The sequence below is a fragment of the Maylandia zebra genome, linkage group LG1 (genome assembly GCF_041146795.1).
Source record: "Maylandia zebra isolate NMK-2024a linkage group LG1, Mzebra_GT3a, whole genome shotgun sequence".
In the NCBI taxonomy this organism is placed as follows: Eukaryota; Metazoa; Chordata; class Actinopteri; order Cichliformes; family Cichlidae; genus Maylandia; species Maylandia zebra.
Genome location: NC_135167.1, coordinates 18,329,954 through 18,346,377, shown reverse-complemented (window position 1 = coordinate 18,346,377; position 16,424 = coordinate 18,329,954). Strand labels below are relative to the sequence as shown.

The following is a 16,424-nucleotide window of genomic DNA, read 5'->3' as shown; positions in this document are numbered from 1 at the left end:
TTTACAAAACGATCATCATATTGTGTTGATTACGACTCAAAACTAGCAACTGAGATGATAAACTCAGCAGGAAACTGTTTACTGAGCTCAAACAAGTGTAATCAGTTTTGCACCCTCTGCTGGCCAAGAGAAAGAATGGGGGTTTAACACATCTGGACTGGTTTTACCTTTCATTTACGACCACCTTTTATATACAGTTTATGTTAATGACATCCACTACCAGCCCACCAGAGCCCGTTTCCCAAATATTCTTTAGGACATACAAATAAAGATTAAAAAAAAAAAATTTAATATCAATGTTTCCATTTAATAAAATATATTTGCAAGCAAAATAAACCGACATTTCTGTTTTATCGCTCTGTTTCTTAGCCAATTTTAATAAACAATTATTCAAGCAAACGTTTTGCCATGAGTGCGCCACTAACATGTTAATTACTCAGCCAAACCAGACTTTTAAAAACAGTTATTGCAGCTGCAGAAACCTAAAGTCTCGTGTCTACTAGTCTCATTTATTGGTTGTGCAGTTGTAGATTTGTTCTCATCTGCCACACAGTTATTAAAAGGTCATTCAAGCTGCTACGTAGCTTTGCATCGCCAATGGTACAAAAGGGAAACAACAACTCAAAGTGGAATGGCTACACGAGAGAGCGAAAACAACCATCTTTTCATCAACTCATCAATGTTTAGTACATACACATCATCTACAGGTGTAACAGTAGCAAGGAGCATGAGAGAAGCAGTCTATTAAGCTTTAAAAACTAGAATATGCTTAAAAAGGGATTTACTAACCACAGAAAAAGAGAAATACAATTCAAAATACTCTCTTTTCAAAAAAAAATATCTTGAAGTGGCTGTGACTAGCAGCAGTATCAAAAGTCCCCTTTATTTAAAATTTATTTCCGCAATCAATTTTTTCAAAAGACTTTCAGCTCTGGGCTTAATTTACATGTTTTTGGCATCACGCTGCTCTTAAGTGAAACCCCAGAAGACAATTTTCCTCTGCAGTTTTACTAGACAGCACTTTCCTATTTACCAACGCTTCACTGATAAATATGATCTGGATTTTAACACCATGTGCACTATGTACAAAACAAAAACTAAACTTAAAGAACGATTAGGATGCCTTTGCAGATTTTGAGGTCGGAAATGTATCCAGAATACAATTGGATGAGATGAGGCTATCTCATCATCTTGAAATGAACCGAATTGTGATTTTTGACAAGAGGGGAAACCCCCCCAAAAACAAGCAAACAAAAAGGGTAAGATACTCCCGTGAACTACAGCCACTCCAAAATTAACTGCCATGAGTTGTTGGTTGGTAAATCATTACTTAAAAAACAAACAAACATGAGAAGAAAAAAAACAAAAACAAAAAAACAAAACACTCTTTTCACTCATCCGAGTCACGTATCAATACATGATTTAAAAAGCAAATCTTAAATTACAACAGTGATGTTTTTGTCTGTGGAGGACTTTTGTTATCCTAAATGCCAAGAATTAAACTGCAGACTTAATAAAAGGGATGGGTTTTGTTTTTCCTTTTTAAAAACAGGGTTGACCCTCACACCCATCACCGGTCCATCATGCTGAGGATCATCTCAGGAGTCAGTTCCCCGTTCGGAGGGGCTTCAGACAGCTGCCCCGCCTGCGTAGCACCCTCTCCCTGGGTCAGCTCCTCCATCTGGATGGTCGACTTCCCTCCACCCACCACCACCTCCTGTGCAGCCTCATTGCCATCATCGTCTTGGTCGGCTCCGACCTCCTTCTTCACAATGATGTCGTCGACCTCTCCGGTGGCCTCGTCCTCCACACGGATGATAGCAGCCGCTGTTTAGGACAATTTCAGGTCAGACTAAAGACACACCTTTTCAAATTGGTACATATAGTTTGTTATCTGTGAAAAATCCAACACTACACACTACGAGTTAAATGACATCAAAAACGGTCACCAATTAAACACTTACTGTCTGGTTTGCTCTTTGGGGGGCGCCCACGCTTCCTCTTGACTGGTGGCTCCACTGGGGCTGGGATAGGGACAACAGGCGAGGCCTGCTCCACCTCCATCTCCATCTCAGTCAGCAAATCCTCTTCCTCCTCTACCTCATCAAGCTCGCCCTCTATATATATATATATTTATTTATTTATTTTTTTTAAAGGGGGGAAACAATAACTTGTTAGACTTAATCACATTTTCTTGCACGGCCTTAAAAAATCAAGATCTGCAACAATTTAATGTAGCACCCAAACCTCTTTGACAGGCTCCTAAATATTTACTTAAGACACTTTGATTATTTGTATATCAGCTTTTCAAGCACTTGTGTACGAGACCTGTGTCGTCGTCGTCATCATCATCCCTCCTGGACTGCATCTTCCTCTTCCTGCCACGTCGTCCCTTTTTGGGTGGTGGAGTTCCGTTTTCTTCTAAAGAAGCATCACCTGTACAGCTGTCAGCATGACGTAGCATCGTGTTCTGTGGAGCAAAAACACAGAACCGTCACACCTCTGTGACATACGCACACAAACAACCCTCTCATGTGTGCACTATGATCTCAAGGGTCAGTCCTACCCTGCGAGTGAATGTCTTGCTACATTTGTTGCAGACGAAGGCAGTGGGGGTGAAGTTAGGATCGTGGTAACGCTTGAAGTGCATGTCCAGGAGCTGCTTCTGACGGAAAGTTTTGTCACACTGGCTGCAGGCGAATGGCTTCTCCCCTGTGTGCGTGCGCTTGTGCATTATCATGTGGCGTTCCTGTTGGGTAACAGAACAAAAGACATTTAACGTTTGTTTAGCAGTAAAATAAACAGCAGGAGCATAATGTATTCCAGCCCAACACGGACCTGTCTGCAGCAGTAGTCACACTGGTCACATCTGAAACGCTTCTCATTCTTGTGAGTCTTCTGGTGCTGAATGAGAGCATAGCGCTCATGAAACACAGCATCGCAGTAACGACATTTCTTCCCCGTCTCAATAAATGAATGCTGTTTTCTCAGGTGAACACCTAAGATGGAGACAAAGGCATAAAAATCCAGTCAGATAAATGTCATATTGCCTTGTTATAGAGATAAAGACTCCCTGAAATATTCTGTTTCATAACACAGGGCAATCCACTAACTGAGAGCAACATGTTTACGTTCCTTTAACTGTCCTTCTGCATACAGTTTGAAGTAGAAATAGTCTCAAATCACTCACCAAGATCACTTTTACGTGCAATGACGGTATCACAGTGTGGGCAGTGAAACTTTGCCACATTCTCTGTGTGTTTCTGCAGGATGTGCATCTTCATGGTGCCGCTTTGTGTGAAACGAGCATGGCAGATGTAGCACTCGTATGGCTTCTCACCTGCAACAGAAGAAGACGAGTCAGCTACTCTCCTAAAAAACTGGAGCTAAAACACACTTTGACTGAAAATCTAAGGATTTTACCAGAGTGTGTCCTCATGTGTCTCTTCAGCTTATAAGTGTCTCTGCTGGCATAGCTGCAAAGACTGCACTGGAAGGGTCGCTCCCCTGTGTGAGAGCGGATGTGCCTTTTCAACTTGCTCACCTGGGAAAAGAGACACATTAGCCTTTATTCCATGGTATAGAGACCAGGTTGATGCCCAATTAAATAACTAATATAACTCACCTCGACACTGGAATAGTCGCACATGGAGCACTTAAAAGGCTTCTCGTGTGTGTGCTTGTAGCGACGATGACGCACTAACTCACCGCTGGTCACAAACGCCATGTCGCAATCTGTGCATTTATGTGGCCGAGTGCCTTTAAACGAAGAAGAAAATCAGAACTGTATATTAACTGCTGGTGTAGCTGAAATCTGAAATACAACACTGGATGAAAAGGAGATAAATGCCCACTAACTTTTGCAGTAATAATAAGTAAACACTCTGAAAATTTACTTCCTCGCTCACCAAGTCCATCCAGCAAATTGTTTCCGTTTCTGTATTTTCTCCAAATACCTGTGTGTGTGTTGAGGTGGTTTCTCAGCAGTGTGACTGTTCTGAACGCTCTCCCGCACAAGTGACATTTATGCGGCCTCTCATCTGTGTGGCTCTTCATGTGTCGGTCCAGGTTAGAGCGCCGTGGGCAGGTGTAGCTGCACAGCTCACACTGGAAAGTCTTCTTAACACCTGGACACAGAGATGTTCAATTTAGCACTGGGAAAGAAGAAGAAAAAAAAAATCTCTTGAAAGTTTTCGTGTAACTTGATCAAAGTCTAACCTTTTTTCTTGATCTTTGTGGGTTTCGGGGGCTTCATGTTGCCCACAACCTTCTCAGCATTAACCTCTGACAGCAGTCCCTCCTGCTGCTCTTCCTCAAAGTCGTACACAGAAACATCCATGTCACGATCGCCTTCTGCATAGCGCAGGCGACTCTTCTTTCCCTTCTTTGCTTTACGGACAGCAGTAATGGGCTGGTAGTCAGGGTCCTTTGTCCACTCTGGGTCATCTTGCAGGGGCACAGAGGTCTCCACCTCTGCTGGCTCTTCCTCCTCCTCCTCCACCCTTGTCCCTTGGAGCTCCTCGTGGGCTGCCTGGAGCTCCTCCTGCTCTACAGTCTCCACTTCACCATTTGCGCCCACTTTAACTACCTAGTGTAGGAATATGACAAATGAATCCTACTGGAACAAAGACTTCACTGAAAATCAAAGACAATCAAAAGCACCGGGTAGCCTCAAGTCATTTCTCACCTGGAAGCCCTCAGGTAAAGGAAGAGTGTGACAAATAACTGGCTCTGCATCCTTGTTAGCCGCTGACGTCTCAACATAAGTAGCCTGGAGCCCGTCTACAGTTGTAGTTGTGACAGGTACCTGCACGAGCTGAAGCTGACCCAGACCTAATGCTGCACCTGCTTGCTCCTCCATGTTCACCACCTGTGAAGAGAGACTGGACTTTATCGTTTGATGGCAAAAATAAAAGACCTGACATATATAATCTGGCTAAAAAGTTTAAACCGTGCTCTTTACAAACCTGAAGCGTGATGATCTGGCCCTCATCTCCACCTGAAACTGTCATTGTGCCACCTCCCTCCAACACCTCTGTCTTCATTTGTAGAAGAGTTGGGTCTAGAGCATCCATCACCATCATCTCCATGTTACCAGCGACTTCACCCTGCGTCAAGGCCTCTCCACCCTCTGGCAGGACCTTTCCATCCGTCACCTGAGCGGACTCCATGGAAACAACCTCGGCCTCCATGGCAATGAGCCAACAAATGCGCTAAACAGAAAGAACGTGAATATCTTTAGCAAAAGGAAAGACTGGTGTGATGGAGAATTGTTTGTAACCAAAAAGTGCTTTATTTATTTTTTTATTTGATCCCCCCCTTCCTTTGCCCTCTGGCTAAACTGAAACAACGGGATGGCTTTCAGTAAATCCAGACATGTTTAGACCAGATGATGAAAGCACCTAGATTAACTGAACAAACAATTTAAAAAAAAAAATATCCTTGTATCAATATTTGCCTGTGCACTGAAAACATTCCCAGTGTTTGGTTTTCCTTTTCCTGAATGTGCAGTATGACAAAAAGTGCTGCCAGCAGAATACAAAACTTTTCCATTTCCAGGATATCAATTACACCCATTTAAACTGGCAACTTTAGAAAAAAAAAACAGTTTAGTGTGTAAAACTGTCCACAGTTTGTTTTGGGTTTTTTGGGGCTTATACACCAAACTCCGTTTCCCTTGTCTTTTACTTGGAGTTGATGTCAGATGAGCAGCATGCTGTTTTTTTTTTACTTTTTAAAACAAAACACAAAATAAAACAAACAAAGCCCACCTCTGCTAGGGATGAGCGATGCCCCATTTTCACCAGGGCCACCAACTAGTAACTAGAGTTTATTTAATGCCTCAACCCAACATGTTCTCTGTTTTCATTTATTTTGTGCTTTCTCATCTGAACATACATACCAAACAGCGCTCAATGCATTTTGCACAAAGTATTTTAACATTTTTCATTTACTGGTCACCATATGTGGAGAAGGCCAGCTAGCTGCAGTTGTGTGTGATGACAAGAAACCTTGTTTTTAGTTAAAGGGTTTCAAATAAAGTACCTGTTCAGATAGTTTAAACGTGAAGAAAAGTTCTCCTCTTCAACTGATCAGATGGGTTGTTTTACAAAGCACAATTAAGAGTCTACAATGAAAGTTGTCTCTATTCAGATTAACTTTAAGTTCGCCACAGGTTTAAATGTGCAAGATTTAAACAATACACTAGATTTATTTAACAGTTTTATTTATAATGTAAAACAAATCGCTTAATAAATTATGCTATAGTTTTACAGATTAAGCTCCCGGGATTTAGCTTTGCTTTTTGAGAGTCAGTAAAAGTATACAAGGGACCAATAAAAGTCTCATCTCCTGGACTTGGGCCCAGTAGAGACCACAGATGTTAAGACTCACCAGAGTACTAAAAACTATCATATTTAGACTCTTTACACTAAGCACGTACAGCCATTACGCAATGACACCCCGCACAAGCCAGAGTTCGAGGAGTCCGGGTCATGTAAACTAGCACCCGAGCCAGAGTGAAACTCTGGTGGACGATGCAGAAACCGTAACCGTTTTTAATAACTGCGATGCAAATGTTTAAAAGAGTCTTCATTCCTGCCTTCCAGTGGTTATCTGGTTTGGCTGAACGCTGATAGGTTATGACTGTGAGCCAGTAACAGAAATCACATTTAGTCCGATGCTTCAGGAAGCATTTGTTCGCTTGTGTGTGATTTTTTTTTAAATCTAAAAATCCGTTCTCCTCCGTTCTGTTTTTATCAATTCACAGGACATCGTCCAACAGATGATGTATAGTTTAATAAGCGAAATAAAACTACTTAAATACTGTCTCGTGTTAGTTGGTTAACTCGGGAGGCGCGAGTACGTCTGAAAACAGGAAACAAAGGGCACGATAAGATGGACGTCAGGCCTGAACAAACTTAAAACAGGAACACCGATAAATACAGCCATCCCTGTGCACATACATCGAAATATCGGTCAAAAACCAACAAAATGCTCAACTGAAACAGGGAGTTACATTTTATAGACGGATTTAGTGCATTTTAGATAACGATAGAGGGAGACAAACACCCCCCGCCAGCCGCCTGGCCGGTAAGCCCGACCGTGACACCTAGAGGCCGGCGACGGCTCCTACAAAAACGTTTCCGCGTTTGGAGGCAAAGTAAAAGCTCTACTTACTCCTGGTTTCTTCCTTTCCTCGTTATGTTCACTTGGAAGCTCAGCGCCTACAGTAGCTCCTTTCAGTCCTGCAGCGGACGGCCGTAAGTGCTCCGCGCCGGGCTAATAATTTTCTCCCGCTTTGGAAGAGTGGGCCTAACATACAAAATGGCGGCCCATAAGAGCCACTGCGCCTGCGCAACTAGGTGTCCGGGGAGTAAAGAGGAGGGATCGGGATGTTGCTGTGGGTGATGGGCGCCAGATTTGAATTCAGGCGTGGGCGTGGCAACCACGGAGACGGTTATTAAAAGGGAGAGGTTATTGATTAGTTTTCTGATCTGCTATCAGTTTTTTTTTTCATCGGGAGTGACCTTTAAACATTCAACAGCATCGAGTCAAGATTAGGAATAATGTTTGCTGTATTAAAGCAGTTCATCCAGTTAGCCACTGGAGGGCGGCATGAAAGTGTCAAATTGGGGTTTACAACATGCACACAAATGAAATCGTGAGTGATAATTAGCTGCGTAGTGTATGTAAGATGAAAAGAAAACCTATTTAGACTGTTGCCATGGGAAAGTGAGCTCCTGGACCCTAGCTTTTAGGACTTTTCAATTATAGCCCACCATTAATTATTTGGTTCAAAGGTTTTTTAGTTAACTAACACCAAACTAGAAACAATAACTATGTATAAAATATTTAAGTCATATGAAATAAAATAAAAAAGCAGCTAAAATTAAACGGGAAATCTTTTATTTTAGCCTTTGTTTACTAAGACTTGGAACTGGGACCTGGAACTAAACACAAAATTAAGAACAAAAATTAAACATGAGATAAAATAAAAGTAGCTAGAACACAAAAAACGACCATACAACTGAGATAGTGTGTAAAATGTAAACAAAAACAGAATTCAGTGATTTGCAAATCCCATAAACTCATATTTTATCCACACTAGAACACAGATACAAAGTAAATGTTTAAGCTGAGAAACCGCTGGAGGAACATTTTGAAATTAGGTTAATTAGACCCATGATTGGGTATAAAAACGGCATCTTAGAGAGACAGACTTTCTTAGAAGTAAAGATGGGTAGATGTTCACCAGTCTAGAATAAACTGTGTCCACAAACTGTGGAACAATTCCTGATTATTGAAAAATATTGAAAATATCTCTGAATATTGTTCCTCGATGTAAAATGTAAAAAGATTGTGAATATGTTATCATCTACAGTACATATTATCGTCACAAGATTCAGAGAATTTGGAGAAATCTCTTGTGTGTTAGGGACAAAGCTGGAAATCAGTACTGGATTCCTGTGATTCTGGGGCTCTCAGGCAGCACTGTTTTAAAAGAAAGTATGTTGTTCAATACACAGCAGTATATTCACAGTTTAAACCAGATATTTACGTACACTTTATGGAACAACATTTTTTTACTGTACAACATCAATTTAGAGTAAATTTGTTTTGTTTTAGATAAATATTGAAATATCTTTTGAATTTGTTAAATGTCAGAATAAAGAGAGACAGAGCTGTCTATTTTTTATTACTTTAATCAAATTTAGGAGTACATATACACTAAGTTTATTGTTAATTTATAAGAAAACTCCAGACGATTCCATTCTGAGCTGAAGAAGCTTCTGATAGGTTAGTAGAGTCCATGTGAGTAAATTGGTGGCACAGCTGTGGATGCATATACTGTAACGCAAAACACAGAGCCTGTTTCTTTGAAATGGGAAAATCAAGAGATGTCAACCAAAACACCAGGAAAAGAACTGTGGAGCTCCATAAGTGTGGCTCAAGTTTGAATACAATTTGGTGCCATTTACAATTAAGAAATACAGATAGTTTCTCTTCTTACTCTTTATATTTATCAACCTAAAAAAATAAACATTTAGTCTGATTTGATGTTACAATTAAAAAAGTGTTTTTATCTGAAGAGTGTGTAAATATCTGGTTTCAACTGTATATTTGATGATGTTGGTGTTTGGCTTGATTGTCAGCACAAAGAGGGAGAGAGAGAGAGAGGAACAGAGAGGGCAAGAGAAGGAGATGGAGAATGAGGACAGAACAGAGATGGAACAAGAGCAGGTGAGACACATGTTAGTCAAATGGTCGTTTACCAAAAGTATCACCGTATCATAGGTCCTCATGTATCTCGTACCTAGTGTTTCTTTTTAGGTTTGTTATTTTTCAAATTCTATATTTATTAAGTTATGCAGGCTTGTTTGCACAACAAGGCTAAATAATTATATAAACTTTTCTCAATCTAAATAGTGTTTTGGTAGAATTAAAAAATAAGTGTAGTGCAGGTCTATGATGATTTTTAGTGCTACTATCATCTAGTTCTGATTCTGGTTCTGTCTTGGTTAAATCCTAAGTAGTCCTGATTGTGAACTGTTGTAGACCTGTTTTAATTCTGCCGGATCAGTTCGGGGTCTGGTTGAATTGGGGTTTAGTCCTCGTGTCTTGATACCCCCCCAATCCCACATGCATACTACCTTAAGCCCCGGGTGTATCAAATGTCTGCCTCTGCCTCTGCTGGGGCCTATAAAAGTCTTAACTGCTTTGATTACTAGGTACTGGGTTTCCTTTCATAATTTTTATTTGTATTCGAACCTTAAAAACATTGAGCTGATATGTGCATAGTGAATAATGATGCAAATGATTGCATGTCGTCATCTGTCAGCTACTTGTCTAATAATTAAGACTCACATTTCTTTATAATCTGTCACAGTTTGGGAAATATTCCACGTTTTGAAGATCAGACGGGGTTGTGTTCAGCTGGCAGACAAAAGCTGTGCAGTACAGTAATTGCCTTTGAACTGTAATGCATTAAAAGCTTAACATTTCTTGAAATGCAAGTACAAATACCTCCGACATTATTTGTGAAAGTCAGTTACACGTGAACACTTGATCCCCTTGTTTGTCCTGAGCATTTCTGGACTGGTGAAGTTTCTCCAGACAACCTGCTGATTAGATGAAATTGTAATCTGAGCACTGCAGGTTTTATTTGATTTCTGTCAGCATAATAATAAGATCTAAATAACCAAGTTACTTCTAGGTTACAGTGACCTGCTGTAGGTCTGTTCTCACGTTACTTCATGTGGAACACCTGACCTTTCTTCATAAATGCAAAAACAAGTTGTTTGTGGGTTGTTATTTTGGAAAAGAAACATGAGCTCCATGTAAATATCAGCCCTGGTTTTGATTATCAAATATTCCAACCAGGAAACCAAATTCCCATGAAACCTGCAGCATGCGTCCTTTGGAGGATATGCAGCATAATTAAGATGTATGGAAACTGCTGCTAAGGGCGTGTGCCTTATTTAATGGTTCAGGAACGAGTTTTAATTTTTGAAACATAGGAGAGAACAGTGACATAACAGTAAGAGAAGAGCACAGCGATATAAACAGTGAAATACGTGAAAAAGAGACCGTGTGTGTGTGAGGAACTGTTGTGGGGGCGTGCACAACTCTATTCAGATCAAAAGCAAACATTTGTGAAGGAGAGAGGATTAAAAAAAAGGGAAAGAAAGATAAGAACTACAAAAAAGCTGTTTAAAACGTGTTTTAGATGTTTTAGACGAAAGGAGAAAATAATAATTAGAATTTGTGCAATTTTAGGGTCTGTGTGTGTATACCACACACCCGATATAACTATATATATATATAGGTATGATATAATAATGACAGTACACTTTATACGCTAGAGAGATAAATATGCACAGTGCATAAACACCGGGCTTTTAAGATAACTTAATCTTGTCACCACATGCAGGAGAGGTAGAGTAAAACACAGGCGTTACACTAAATGCATGCAATGTGAAGTTTTTCAGAGTGGGTCAGTCTGTCATTTATAGCTTCTTTTCCGCATATAAAATTAATTATTAATTTATTACGTAACCACAGTAAAACATTTTGTGCACTCAGCCTTTTCACACTGGAGTAAATCGGTGCATCCATGCATGTGCCGTTCATGGGTGAGGCTGCAGGGATGAAGCAAATGTTAGTGTGGTCACTTTATCCCTGCCTCCTTATTTTATCACCATCTTTTTTTTCCCCCGTGGTATTCCTCTCACAGAGGGGAGGGGGACAGAGAAAGGCTTGGTTCTGTTGTCAGATCTGTCAGTCTCGCCACCCCGGCCCCTCCCACCTCAGCAGAGGCATTACATACTGCCGCTGCTGCTCGTGCTCTTAGCAACGGTGCCTCGGCAACAGAGCCACGGCAACAGAGCTCCACGGCAACAGCGTGCCGTGTGTCTCCCCAATGGAGCTGCCATTGGGCGGACCGGTGCTCAGGCACTACACCCAGAGCAGACCGAGACCTCACCGACAGAAACTGAACTATCGTCCCAGCAGACCGCAGGTACTGTGCAGGAGAATCAGGGAGGTTTCTGTAAAAATGGAGAGTGAGAGAAAGGTGTGTGTGTGTGTGTTTGAGGGAGAGAGGAGGGAAAATGGAAGGGAGGGAGAGAGGAGAGATGGAATAGGGTACAGAGGGGAGAGGCAGGGGGAAGGGAAGGATGGAGGGGGAGTGCTGTAAAAGATGCCTGGTCCCCGGCTTGAATTAGGCAGTGCCATTGTACCGGTCACCGGCTGCTTCAGGAAGCCAATGAAATCTGCCTCTGTGAGAGTGGGCGCTCGTTTTCTTGCTTTCTCTTAAAAAAAAAAGGAAAAAAAGAAGCCATTCAGTTTCTTCATGTGATCGTGTAAAATATGTGTGTGAGCTCATCCGTTTTCCACTGAGCTGATCACGCTGTCACAGAGCTATTAGGCTGCAGACATTCAGTCACTCCCTTGGAGACAAATGGCCTGGGAGACAAAATTCAAGCAATTCCCCTGACAGGATATCATGTAACGGTGACTTCGGCTAAATTTGCCTTCTGGACTCGAGCCTCCCCCGACTTTCATTGCTACTTGTGGGCACAGATGTTAATGTGATCAGGACAATGCGGCTCCCAATTTTGATATCACGTTACCTATATTGGCAAAAATGAGTTATGTTGCTTCCATTCAGCGTTTAAAAAATCCAATGACGACCCCCTCCCACTCCACCCCCCAGCACCCATTGTACGTTACTGAGCAACTGAGTCCAGGGAGGCCCGGATCGTAACATAAATGGATGAGAGAATCAAACCAAAATACACCTATAGAGGCATGAGGAGTGCTAGGAGTGTGTGGGTTTTCAGAAGTGATAGTTATGTAATGTAAAGTTACATGCTGTAAGATGCGAGTTGTTCCTTGTTAGTTTGTGTGATCCGTGGTGCAAAATATCTGATTTCTGTGTGTGTGTGTGTCTGGGGGGTAATTAGGAGACAATAATCGAGAGTGAAAATGAAGTCCTTGAGCTCATGGGGCGTGTGGATGAAGGAGTTGAAGAGTTCTTTACTAAGAGAGTACTGCCTGCTGATACACTGTGAGTATCACGGCACACAAATTAGCCCCTTCATGTTTACCCGTACAAGTGAATAGACCTTAAACTGAGACATACGACTCTTTGTACAGGAAGCTGCAGGATGAGGAATCTATCACAGTGCACGAAGTGGCTCCTGCCAGCTCTGTCCCTTGTCCGGCCCCGACGAAAACCCTCCGGAGGAAGCTGGGTGATTTCTTTACGCTCAAAAAGAGGCGAGGTTTGAAATCAGAGACGAGCCATGAGGGGCGTCCCAAAAAGGCCTCCATCGCTGATCTCATTCGCCCTCTCAGGGAGGTTGCCAGATCCGAGAAAGACAAAGACAAAGACCGAGTAAAGGAGCACGACAAGGAAAATGAAAAGGAGAAAGCAAAAGAGGCTCCCACTGCTGTTTCTGGAGAGCCAGCTGTTCGGGAGACACCTGTTTCTGGCGCTCCGCCGCTGAGGGGCGAAGCAGTGCCTCCCCGCCGAGCTCTCAGAGAGGGGAAGTCCCAGTCTCTCATTTTGCTATCTGGCTCAGCAGCAGCGGGGTCGACCAATGCCAGAAACACAGCAAAGGTGGGTGTTGCTAGAGTTAATGCCTGTTTTTTTAGTCTTTTTCATTAGTGGATAAGAACTGAAAATTGGTTTGCTGCTGCTGCTTTTAGAAACAATTTGAAGGCCAGAATAGCTTTGAACAGAAGCTCCATCTCATGCTTCAGCGTATTGGAGTTTCCAAACCCCTGCCAGGAGAGACACAGGTTTGCACATCTGCATGTCTGAATGTTGTTATGGATATCTCAGAGGCCTTAAAAAGTACTAAATGCTCCTTTTTTATGTAGGATCAAGAAGGAGAGATGAAAAAGGCCGAGTCTGAAGGTATGTGCCTTTATCTGTGATACGTTTAATAGTCTTCTCAGCTCCAGCGTAGTATTAATGAGGCTAAATTAATCTTTGAAGTCTAGGGATTTGTGTCAAAAGGATAGGCTTCTCGACATGGATCAGTTCTCCAATGAAAAGATTTAGTATCTGAGGGGCTGCGCTGATAAGCCAAGCAGGAGTCTGTGGTTCTTTCAGTCTATTATAGGGCCATTAATTCCTGTGGTAAAATGATTTTTGCCCTTCAGGTACCATCATTGACAGTAAACCCGAGCCACCTCCCACTTTCTCAAAACCTCGAACGATGTCTGCATCATCAGGTAAAACGCTGGTTTACGCTCTCATGTGTACAGAGTACAGTAAGTGAACCATTTTCACGTTTATTTTGCTTGCTTTTTAGACACAAGGCATCAGATTCGGGCAAGTGTGTCAGCGCATGAAGGAGCCGGGAAACCCGCTCTGCTTCCAAAGCCGGTTATCAAACCGGGGCCACCCCCCACAACGTCTGGCCGCAACACACCTGAGAACGAGCTGGCCCAAATACAGGAAGCAGAGACACACACGCCCACTAAACTCAGCCCAGCCGCAGCGCCGTCACCTCCGGCCACCACCGCTCCCGCTGCACCGACAATCTCAAACGCGGTCCCCGACTCGACCGACTTTGAAGCTCCCCCTTCGAGTACTGTAACTCCCTCACACGCAGATGTATGCACTGACTCTCCTGCAGCAACCTCCGTCCCCGAAACTACGACCGCACCCACAGAGCCCCCTGCCAACGCATCCGTTACCCCCACCTCCTCAGAGTCTGTTACTCCAAGCCTCGCTGTCACTTCCACTTCAGCAGCAACAGTTGCCGGGCCTTCCATTACCACCTCGGAAACTGTTTCTGCTCCCAGTCACGAAAGCCCTGTTTCCACGGCATCAACAAATCTGTCAGCCAAATCGACTTTGCCAGAGCCAAATGGCGTTCTCTCACTTGATGTTGCTCCTGCTGCTGGTGGTGATGCAGCTATTTCTGTCACCACCACAGCTTCTGCGCCCTGCACCAGCGTGTCAGATGTGCCGCCGGGCTTGTCTACCACCACCACCATCAGCGAAGTCAGTCATGAACCAGCTTCAGTCACATCCAGTAGCTCTTCAACATTAGTCACTATGACTACATCACCTCCCTCTGACTCAAGTGATGTAATTACAGTAACAATTTCACATGACCCCACCTTTACCGCTTCCTCCACCATGGTCTCTGCTGCCCTTCCTCCTACCACCTCAGCACCTTCTACTACTCCTACAGCTCAACCTCAACCCCAATTATCCACTGACTCCATTAACTCCGCTTCTTCATCTACCGCCATTCACCCAGCCACTACGTCCGTTCCCTCCACCTCTTCTAGTGAAACAAACCCTACAGACACCACTTCCACTGCTACCAGTCTGAACCGAGCAGAAACCACCTCCACCGCTAGTTCGTCAACCTCCGGTGCAATTAGCTCCCCACTCACGACTGGGTCAGAGCCACCTTTTCCCAACAATGTTGACACTAAGCTCACACCAACTATCTCTAGCCTGCCCACTACTGATAACACAAGTTCTGCTGCACCACCCGCTAGCGATAGTCCAGGCCAAGATAACGTAATCCAGATATCTGATGAGAGATCCGGTGTAGGGCCTGCAGAAAAAGGCACTGGTGAGTTTTAAGTTCTGCTTGTGATCTCTGTATGTAGGTGCATGGTGAATGGTGTGTTTTATGATATTGTTTTTCTTTTAGCAGCAGATGGGGAACAAACAAGCAAAGTACTTGAGGCAGACGAGAAGAAGGAAGTGGTTGACAGTTGGAGCCAGAGTGAGAAACCAACCGTGGCCCAGAGTGAACCGACAACGAAAGAAGAGCGGGAAGAAAGTGTGAAAGCTGAAGCAGACACACCAGCTGAATCTGCAGCAGTGGAGGATGGTGAGCGCTGCACAGAGGAAGCAGTGATAGTGGGTCAAAAGCAAGAGGAAACTAAACCAGTGAGTGATAAGTGAGGAAAAAAGAAAATGCTAAACATGGGACCAACTACTGTGACGGAGGAGGGGGCAGGAGAGGCCACAGTAAAGGGTGAAGCAGAGGGAGGGGAATGATGATCCATGGCACTTCCTACAGGGACCACCACATCACAGCAGCACACCACAAAGGGTGGGCCACTGGACCAAAGAACTGAGATCCCCTCGGTGTGACGTAATCAACAAATCCAGCAGTGTCTTTGTCCTTTTTTAACTTATGTTTGAGGTTTTGCATTGCACGTGTGATTATGTACCATAAGACAATTATTGTGGTAAAAAAAAAAATACACAATGTTTACAATAGATGGATAAGAGACATAGTTATGACTATTAAATGGAGTATTGAAGTGACTGTGTGAAATCATTACTTTGAGCAACTTCATCTCAGCTTTTTGTGGAGGTTTTTCCCACATCTACAATAATCCTCAGCCTCGATTATGGCCACACACACTGACAGATTTTAATTTGATCATAAAAGAGCAACTTTCATCTGCAGAGAATGAAAGTTTGATAATGTTGTTATTTTTATTAAAGTCAAATGCCTTTAACTTTAGCAAATTTATTTGTAAAAGAGTTGTTATTAAAGATAAATGGTAATGTATAAAAGCCTAATTAAACACATTTCATAGCTGGGTCTTAGTGAAACTGGTCTTCTACTTATCATCTTTCAATAAACAACTCTGGTATACAGAGTTGTCATACATCTGAAAACTCAGTCATACATATGAAATAGTATTTTTCCTTTTCATTTCTATGAGGCAGACATTTCCAAGAGTTTCCTTTTTTTCATCGGACTACATTTAACCACTGAACATCTGTGCGAGCTGTGTATTATCAGGAAAGGTGTCACCTTTTGCATGTCAGCTAACTTACATAACAAATTTCATCTCTCGGTTTCGTGCTACCGATTTTGCACATGTATACAATGGCTGAGGACGTTGTTTTTTTTAAACATATG

The 16,424-nt window shown here is 42.7% G+C and overlaps 2 protein-coding genes across 4 annotated transcripts; one reads left to right on the top strand and one right to left on the bottom strand.

The window, feature by feature from the left end:
* Positions 1-286: 286 nt before the first annotated feature.
* Positions 287-7,380, bottom strand: LOC101484836 (transcriptional repressor CTCF). The gene is made up of 13 exons (XM_004543050.5): positions 7,180-7,380; positions 4,968-5,213; positions 4,688-4,870; positions 4,219-4,588; positions 3,957-4,127; positions 3,626-3,759; positions 3,424-3,544; positions 3,191-3,340; positions 2,839-2,999; positions 2,567-2,749; positions 2,329-2,470; positions 1,965-2,117; positions 287-1,827 (listed from the first exon to the last, which is right to left on the bottom strand). The coding sequence occupies exons 2-13, from the start codon at positions 5,190-5,192 to the stop codon at positions 1,571-1,573; spliced, it is 2,250 nt and encodes a 749-aa protein (XP_004543107.1). The 5' UTR covers positions 5,193-5,213; positions 7,180-7,380; the 3' UTR covers positions 287-1,570.
* Positions 1,748-15,817, top strand: LOC101485135 (uncharacterized). 3 transcript variants are annotated; one of them, XM_004543052.4, is made up of 10 exons: positions 1,748-1,846; positions 9,156-9,243; positions 11,237-11,521; positions 12,468-12,571; positions 12,661-13,126; positions 13,216-13,308; positions 13,390-13,426; positions 13,675-13,746; positions 13,827-15,110; positions 15,195-15,817. In XM_004543052.4, the coding sequence occupies exons 3-10, from the start codon at positions 11,423-11,425 to the stop codon at positions 15,446-15,448; spliced, it is 2,409 nt and encodes an 802-aa protein (XP_004543109.1). In that variant the 5' UTR covers positions 1,748-1,846; positions 9,156-9,243; positions 11,237-11,422; the 3' UTR covers positions 15,449-15,817. The 3 variants fall into 3 exon arrangements, with proteins under 3 accessions (XP_004543109.1, XP_004543108.1, XP_076738885.1); XM_004543051.4 differs by having other exon boundaries at positions 15,192-15,817; XM_076882770.1 differs by lacking the exons at positions 9,156-9,243; positions 11,237-11,521 and having other exon boundaries at positions 1,767-1,846; positions 15,192-15,817.
* Positions 15,818-16,424: the final 607 nt, after the last annotated feature.

What these genes read in the sequence shown, in the direction of transcription:
- LOC101484836 (XM_004543050.5), bottom strand. Translation starts at nt 5,192, where the DNA reads ATGGAGGCCGAGGTTGTTTCCATGGAGTCCGCTCAGGTGACGGATGGA. An exon ending in GCCAGATCATCACGCTTCAG is followed by an intron (nt 4,871 to 4,967) that starts GTTTGTAAAGAG and finishes CTCTCTTCACAG; the next exon opens with GTGGTGAACATGGAGGAGCA. An exon ending in CTTTACCTGAGGGCTTCCAG is followed by an intron (nt 4,589 to 4,687) that starts GTGAGAAATGAC and finishes TTCCTACACTAG; the next exon opens with GTAGTTAAAGTGGGCGCAAA.
- LOC101485135 (XM_004543051.4), top strand. Translation starts at nt 11,423, where the DNA reads ATGGAGCTGCCATTGGGCGGACCGGTGCTCAGGCACTACACCCAGAGC. An exon ending in CCCTGCCAGGAGAGACACAG is followed by an intron (nt 13,309 to 13,389) that starts GTTTGCACATCT and finishes TTTTTTATGTAG; the next exon opens with GATCAAGAAGGAGAGATGAA. An exon ending in GAAAAAGGCCGAGTCTGAAG is followed by an intron (nt 13,427 to 13,674) that starts GTATGTGCCTTT and finishes TTTGCCCTTCAG; the next exon opens with GTACCATCATTGACAGTAAA.